The following is an 8,831-nucleotide window of genomic DNA, read 5'->3' on the forward strand; positions in this document are numbered from 1 at the left end:
GTACCCTTCTTTGTTTAATGGGTGCAGAGGGTTAGAAATCTTGATTCTCATTTGATTTTTAGAATAGGGTTTTTAAGTAATGCATGTATGGAACAAAAGTCCTCAGTTCAGAGACAATGGTCTACAGCCAGTGGAAAAAAGCCCATCTAATCAACTCTAATCACTGTTTAGGTATGGGATTGTATACTTTAATGATTTTAGAGCTAACAGGTGGTTGACATACCGATCCTGTTAAGAGACTTTAAAGAATTGCTGTAGGAAAAATGTGAAAAAATGTTTGTTATGTGTAAGCTATTTGTTGATGTAAACTTTAGAGACAATTATACTTAGATTTAAATGATGTTACTAGTTTCCATTGCTTAAGCTATACTTAGCCATAGATAACTTTTGTCACATTGCCCATGTCTTCGTGTCCTTTTGAAATGATTAAATCAATTGCTTTTTCTTGTGAAACTTCCTTGTCTTCACAATAAAAAACAAGCTAACTTTGAATTGGGGCTGTACCCAGTTTTCTCCTTCTAACAGGGGAGTTGCTGAGGTAAAGTTCCTTTCGGCTTCTCATTGCATTCATGTTGCTTTGAGTAATCCTTTTTTCCATCTCTGTTACACAGCAAGAAGTGTAACAAATGGGCTTTGCCCTGATTTCAATATATACACACACACACACTATACCCTTGCTTTCTGTTGGCTTGCATTTTCCTGGTATACCTTTGCCTATCCTTATGAGTTTGTGATCCCATCTGAAAATCTTTTTGTTTCAATAGGTGAGTTTAGCCCATTTACATTTAATATGGCATATTTAGGTTTAGGTTTATTTCTGCCATGAATATGCTAGGCAATATTTGCATATTAAAAACTTTTCATGTTTTTTTGCTTTGCTTTGTTTGTATATTTCTGTTCTAAAACTTGTACCCAGGATTTGTTTTAACCAGGCATGATAAGACAGACATGAGACTACTGCCTTTGAAAGAATGTGTTACAGTACTTGCATTTCCTAGGGAATGGGGACATAACTTGCTATGCCATGCTGGGCCACATAGGGAGGCATCAAGGCCAGAGCCTCTATTGCTAAAGTGGTGGGAAGTTGTTAGGTGGGGATGTCACCTATTGGTTTGTTTTTTTTGGCAGCTGGCCAGTATGGGGATCCAAACCCTTAACCTTGGTGTCAAAAGGCTGTGCTGTAACCAACTGAGGTAACCAGCCAGCCCAGGATATCCCCTACTGGGCAGGAAGTGAAACACAGATTTTGAGGTTTATGGTTGGAGTGTTTGTAGTGTAACTGTAATTTTTTTTTTTTTTTTTTTTTTTGGCAGCTGGCAGGTTCAGGGATCTGAACCGTTGACCTTGGTGTAATTTACTTTCAAAGGAAGGGAGAAATAGCAATGTATTTATTTTGTAATTAATATATATATATATATTTACATTCAAAGATGTTGCAGAGCAGTGGGGTAGGAGAGGGAGGGGAGAAGGGGTGGGTAAATGGAGGTGGGGGGGCTGGCCCATGGCTAGTTCCTTTGATGGCCTGGTTGCAGAGGGCAAGGGGGAATGGCTGAGGCACCCGACATGCCCCCACCTCAGCTCAGGAGCCCAGGGGGCTTCTGGCTCTTTTAGGTTTTATAGGTTTTCTTTGGTGGTGTTAGACCTTTACTGGTTAATATCAGAACTTTATCTCTGATCTGTGGGTGTTTTGTGTTTTCTTTCACTTCTGTGTTGGATTATTAGCTACCCCCACTACTTCAGGTCTGCACTGGAACTAATTTGTTGTCCTTTGCTTACTTCTAAAATGGGGGAACTTCCTATGGGGACCATCAGTTGAACTCTAGGTTGAGTTAAATTGCTGCTTTGCTGCTAATTCCATGGGGAAGGCTTTTTATGCAGCTCAGGTTTTAACTGTTGATCTTTTAAGCACTTCTGGGTCTTGTAAGGTCCAACATACCTGGGTTGTGTGGAAATTCTGGTCTGGGACTGAGTCTTTTCAGCAAACTGCACCCCGTGTAGATCTATACTCCTGACCAGTCTCCACTGAGTGGGCCTAAGCTGACTGGAGGGCAGATCAGTTGTCCATGCTGTGCCCATGTTCCCCTGGTAGGCCCATTTCCTCCATCCCCTATACTCCTAACAATTCCTATGGGACAGGCCATGTGCTGGTTCCTTGTGATGACTCACCAGCCTTTGAGTGGTTCCTTTATTCAGTTGTCTGTGGCCACTCACTCCTGTGTGGGTCCATGGGTACCCTGTCAGTGGTCTTGCTGGCCTGGGGTCCACCAAGGCCCTCCTCTTCCTTGCAGTCTGCAAGCAACTTCACAAAGGGCACAGCTGTGGTTTTTGCCAGCTCTTGCTCTATGTGCTTACCAGGGCCAGCCTTGAAATGGCCAGGGCTCAAAACAGTCTGAGTGGTCTCCTCTTTCTTTCATTGCAGCTTCTCCCACCTTCATGAACTCAGTAGATCTCTCTTCCTCTTCCCCTGAGCTCTAGTGGCCCCAGCTTGGCAGTCATTGCTTTTTTAATAGTTGTAAATTGGTGAATTGTGGGAGAGAGTGACGCTGGGGACCGTCTATTCCACCATTAACCTTGCTGTAATTTTTGTGTGCCCACAAAAACTGGATTGCAGGGGAGAAGTAAATTGGACGTTTGGCCCAGTGATTAATGGTTGCCAAGTAGACAAATACAGAATCTAAGAAAACATGGAACAGTTTCTTCTGATAACTTAGGTTTATATCATCTTTTTTTCTATAACTTTATATAATAGCCTTATCCTTTGACCTTCTAGACAAAAGGTCTAAAAGATCCTTATTTTCCTCTCTGATCAATTACGGATTAATATATTTCCTTTTCTCTCTTATGTCTACCACTTTATTTTGGTTGATATTATCTATGTGCTGACCTTTGAGAAATATTCTTTTAATGCTATTAAAAGACTTATCAGGTTTAAATATCTTTAACCCCAAACCTATCCTTTAAAGATAAAGACAGCATCATATTTCCACTACCATCTACCTTCTCACTCCTTCCTTTTTTAAAAATCAGGATTTAATATTTACATTGTGTTTTATGGCACTAATGCTCACATATATTTTAGTTTTGGTCTGACAAACATTCAATGGACACTGCTAGTTTTTTTTTTTAAATTTTCCATTTATCTTCTGGTTTGCTGAAAGTTGTATTTTAGTATATACTCCAATAATGGTTCACATTTCCTGAGTTCTTGGAACATTAGAGCTTGTGCTTTATAAATAAATGAATTTGGCTGCCAGCCCAGTACCATCTGAATCATCTCACAAAATATGGTAAATTCTGGACTTACTGGTCTTGCTTCCCTAAAGCGGAACTGGGAAAACTCCCTAGCATCCTATTAAAGGAGCATATGACCCAGACTTTTTCAATCAGATGTTTCTGGAAGAGAATTCTTTTGAATTCAGCAATTTAAGAACACCCCATGAAGAATCCTTTTGTTGCCATTCTGGTCTGAGTAGGGGCATTCTTCCATCTTTCTGCAGAGGCAAAGGTTCTCAGTGTAGAAGTGGCATCAGTGGAGCATGAAGACAGTAGCACTTGCCTCTGGTCCCCTGTGTGGCAACAGGATATTAGTATTCCTCTTCAGGTCATTTCTGAGGCATGGTTTTACAAACTGCTCCTGGAAGCTTCCCCTCCTGGGGAAGCCTTCTAACAATTCTGTGAGTGAACCAAAATTCTTTCAAAAAACTCCGGTATCAGTCAGTCAGTTCCCATTATTTGCAACCAAGAGTCTACAAACTACAGCCTGTAGGCCAGGTCAGGTCCACTGCCTATTATTATTAAATGGCTAAAAAAAAAAAAGTATTTTGTATTCTTGATGCATGAAAATTTTATGAAATTCAAACTTTAGTTTCTATAAATGAAGTTTTATTGGAATACAGACATGTTCATTTGTTCACAGATTATCTGAATGTGTACCCCCATGGACATTTGATATGCAAAACAATAAAATATTTATAAAAATAAAAGGTCAAAAATATAAGTATAAGTAATTTATAATTATATCATTTACATAAAATACTGTAAGTAGTTTTTTAGCCTTTTAGAGAAGTTGTAAAAAATTAACACATGACTATCACTTCTTAGATTACTTTGCCATATCTAACACTATTTTCCTTTACAATACTTTTGCGACATCATTTTCCAAAGAACAGCTGGGTTTTTTTGTTTTTTTTAATATTCTTCATTATCGAGATGGCTTTAAATTATTAATAAACTCAGGAGGCCCTAACTTGGTAAAGTCCTTTTACATAGTTTGAAGCTGGTAAGCCTTTGGCCCTTTTTTCAAGAGGTAACCCTGGTCATTTAGTGATCCAATAAAGTTTTCAAAATCAGCAACCTGGAAGAAGACATCAAAAGAGTTAGTCTATTAAATAATAACTTTTGAATTAAATCTCTCAAACAGTAATATACAACTGTCAGGTTTCTTGGGCAAATAAAATTATTTGCACTTTTTACAGAGCAAACTGCTTATATTTAAGCTTTGGATTCTATAATGCCACAATAAATACAGGTTGAGTATCCCCAATCCAAATATCTGAAATCTGAAATCTCCGAAATCCAAAACTTTTTGAGCACTGACATGATGCTCAAAAGAAATATTCACTGGAGCATTTTGGATTTTGGGCTTTTGGATTAGGGATGCTCAACCATTATGAATTCTGTAAACATACCAAAGTCCAAAAAAAACCCCAAAAACTAAAATCAGAAATACTTCTGATCCCAAGTGTTTTGGATAAGGAATACTGAACCTTTAAAAATGAAAACTCCTGTATGTAGAGAATCTTTTATATTTGTTTTAGCTTAACTTAAAAAAAATTAGACTAGCTTTTGAAATTAAGACAGCAATTTTCCACATAAACTGTTTTATATGTTTAAAGTGTTATTACATAATGTTCACTAGAACTTTGAATTAGGAAGAACAGGTGGAATCTTGTCTGTTTAGTAGATAAGAAAACTGAGGTTTGGTGATGCAGCAGCGGAGAACTGAGGAGACCCGAGAGGGAAGCGGCATGGCAGACCAGGTTCCCTATTCCACCTGATGAGACTCTGCACCCTTTCCAGCTGGGACAAAAAGGCTTATTAAAAACCTGGAGGAGGCGCCCCTCTGGAGAGGCCCAAGATCCGCGGAGACCACACATCCCGTGGTACCAGCGTGCAACCTAGCAGGAAGGCCTTGCCACAACCAGACCCCATCCCCAGCCCAGCCAAGTGCGCGTCAACCAGAGAGGCGCCTTCCCAGAGAGGCCCAAGACCTGAGGCGACTATGCGCCCAAGGCGCCAGTGGGTGACCGAGCAGACACTGAGGTAGCCATGCCAAATTGGCAGCCCCAGCAGCATCCTAGCCAGACAATAGTGTCAAACCAGTGGACCATGAAATCCCTTGCCACAATGACTAAACATCAAAGGAAAGATACCAGAAATATGAAAAATCAAGAAAGTACACCACCAAAGGGTAATAACTCTCAAGCTCTAGATCCTATAGAACAAGAAGCCCTTGAAATGTCTGACAAGGAATTTCAAGCGATAATTCTAAGGAAACTAAATGAGATACAAGAAAGCTCAGCTAGACAACATGATGAAACAAGGAAAAGTATATAGGACCTGAAAGAAGAAATGTACAAGAAAATCAATGCCCTGAAAAAAAATGTAGCAGAGCTTGCCGAGCTGAAGAATTCATTCAGTGAAATAAAAAACACAACAGAGAGTTTAACCAGCAGGTTTGCAGAAGCAGAAGAGAGAACTTCCGACCTTGAAGATGAGCTGTTTGAAATGCCACAGGCAGACAAAAAAAAAAAGAAAAAAGAATTAAAAACATTGAAGAAAATCTAAGAGAGATATCAGTCAACCTTAAGTGCCCAAATATCCAAGTCATGGGTTATCCAGAAGGGGAGGAAAAAGGAGATTGCATTGAAAACATATTCAATAAAATAGTGCCAGAAAAATTCCCAGGTATAGGAAAAGATACAGATCTTCAGATTCAGGAAGCTCAAAGATCCCCAACTGTATTCAATACAAAAAGGTCTTCTCCAAGACATGATATAGTCAAATTGGCAAAACTCAAAGCCAAAGAGAGAATCTTAAAAGCTGCAGGAGAGAAGCATCAAATCACCTATAAGAGAGCCCCAATTAGATTAACATCAGACTTTTCATCACAAACCCTAAAAGCCAGAAAGGAATGGGATGATATACTCAAAATACTAAAAGACAGAGATTGCCAGCCAAGAATACTCTACCCCGCAAGGCTATCCTTCCAAAATGAAGGGCAAATACTTCAAGAGACCCACCTCACCCATAAAGACTCACATAGACTAAGAGTGAAAGGATGGAGAAAGATTCACCATACAAACAGAAAAGAAAAATGAGCTGGAGTAGCTATTCTTATATCTGACAAAATAGACTTTATAGTACCTGAAAAATAACTACCACTGCCATAAACACTCAAGAAAAATCAAAACCCACTAGTAAAATAAAAATGCCAACAATGAAGAGGAAAAAAAATAATGAGGGCCACTACATAATGATAAAAGAATTCATCCATCAAGAAGACATAACATTCATAAATACATATGCACCCAATGTTGGAGCAGCCAGATTTATGAAGCAAACTCTATTAGACCTAAAGAAGAAAATTGACACTAATACCATAATAGCAGGGGACCTGAACACCCCACTACCAATATTGAACAGATCATCTAGGCAAAGAATTAGCAGAGAAACAGAAGATCTAAATAACACTTTAGATCAATTGGACATGGCAGATATCTACAGAACATTCCATCCAACAACTTCAGAATATTCATTCTTCTCATCAGCACATGGATCATTCTCCAGGATAGATCACATGTTAGGTCACAAATCAAGTCTCAACAAGTTGAGAAAAACTGGAATTATCCCATGTATTTTTTCAGATCACAATGGATTAAAATTAGAAATCAATAACAAACGAAATTCTGGAAACTATACAAACACATGGAAATTAAGCAGCATTCTACTTAATTACATATGGGTCCAAGAAGATTACAGGAAATCAAAAAATTTATTGAACCTAATGAAAACAATGATACATCATACCAAAACCTTTGGGATACTGCAAAAGCAGTACTAAGGGGGAAATTTATCGCATTAAATGCTTACTTCAGAAGGGAAAGATGGCAAGTGAACAACCTAATACTTCACCTTAAAAACTAGAAAAACAAGAGCTATCCAAACCCAAAGTTAGTAGATGGAAAGAAATCATTAAGATCAGAGCAGAACTTAATGAAATTGAAACTCAAAAAATGATACGAAAACCAATGAATCAAAAAGTTGTTTTTTGAAAAGAAATTAAATTGACAAACCATTAGCATGGCTAACAAAAAAAAGAAGACCCAAATAACAAAAATTAGAAATGAAAATGGTGACATTACAACTGATACCTTTGAAATACAAGGAATCATTAGAGACTACTATAAACAACTATATGCCAACAAATTTGAAAATCTGGAGGAAATGGATAAATTTCTGGACACACACAAACTACCAAAACTGAGCCAAGAAGATGTAGAAAATCTGAACAGACCAATAACAATAAAGGAGATTGAAGCTGTTATCAGAAGGCTCCCAACAAAGAAAAGCCCAGGACCAGATGGATTCACAGCAGAATTCTACCAAACATTCAAAGAGGAATTGACACCAATTCTTTATAAACTATTCCAAAAGATTGAAACAGAGGCAATTCTCCAAAACTCATTCTGTGAAGCAGACATCACCCTGATACCAAAACCAGACAAAGATACAACTAAAAAAGAAAACTACAGGCCAATGTCATTGATGAATATAGATGCAAAAATCCTCAATAAAATACTAGCTAACAGAATACAGCAACACATACGAAAAATTATACACCATAATCAAGTGGGATTCATCCCAGGGATTCAAGGTTGGTTCAACAAACACAAATCAATAAATGTGATACATCATATCAATAAAATCAAATACAAGGACCATATGATCATCTCTATAGATGCTAAAAAAGCATCTGATAAAATTCAACACTCATTCATGATAAAGACTCTCTACAAGTTAGGTACAGATGGAAAGTATCTCAACATAATTAAAGCCATATATGATAAACCCACTGCCAATAGCACCCTGAATGGAGAAAAGCTCAAAGCTTTTCCCTTAAGAACAGGAACTAGACAAGGATGCCCACTCTCACCACTCCTATTCAACATCGTGTTGGAAGTACTAGCCAGAACAATCAGAGAAGAGAAGGAAATAAAGGGCATCCAGACAGGAAAAGATGAAGTCAAACTGTCCCTGTTTGCAGATGACATGATCCTATATATCGAACAGCCTAAAGCCTCTACAAAAAAACTCTTCGAGTTCATAAATGATTTCAGCAAAGGTGCAGGATACAAAATCAACACACAAGAATCAGTAGCATTTCTATTCTCCAATAATGAACATGCAGAAAGAGCAATCAAGAAAGCTTGCCCATTTACAATAGACACCAAAAAAATAAAATACTTAGGAACTGAATTAACCAAGGATGTGAAAAATCTCTATAATGAAAACTACAAACCACTGCTGAGAGAAATTAAAGATGACACAAGAAGATCGAAAGATATCTCATGCTCTTGGATTGGAAGAATCAACATTGTGAAAATGTCCATACTACCCAAAGTGATATACAAATTCAATGCAATCCCCATCAAAATTTCAATGACATTTTTCTCAGAAATGGAAAAAACTATCCAGACATTTATATGGAATAACAAAAGACCATGCATAGCCAAAGCAATTCTGAGAAAAAAAAAAAAAAAAAAAAAAAG

At 37.8% G+C, this 8,831-nt stretch overlaps 1 protein-coding gene across 1 annotated transcript in view; it reads right to left on the minus strand.

Annotated features, from left to right (window-relative positions):
* Nucleotides 1–3,860: 3,860 nt before the first annotated feature.
* MCM8 (minichromosome maintenance complex component 8) overlaps nt 3,861–8,831 on the minus strand; it is a 46,391-nt gene continuing 41,420 nt past the window's right edge. The window contains exon 19 of the mRNA XM_008572821.1: nt 3,861–4,354. Coding sequence (XP_008571043.1) covers nt 4,262–4,354 — 93 coding nt within the window. The 3' untranslated portion in view covers nt 3,861–4,261. The remainder of the gene's footprint in view (nt 4,355–8,831) is intronic.

This window comes from Galeopterus variegatus, unplaced genomic scaffold (genome assembly GCF_000696425.1).
Source record: "Galeopterus variegatus unplaced genomic scaffold, G_variegatus-3.0.2 Scaffold840, whole genome shotgun sequence".
Taxonomy (NCBI): Eukaryota; Metazoa; Chordata; class Mammalia; order Dermoptera; family Cynocephalidae; genus Galeopterus; species Galeopterus variegatus.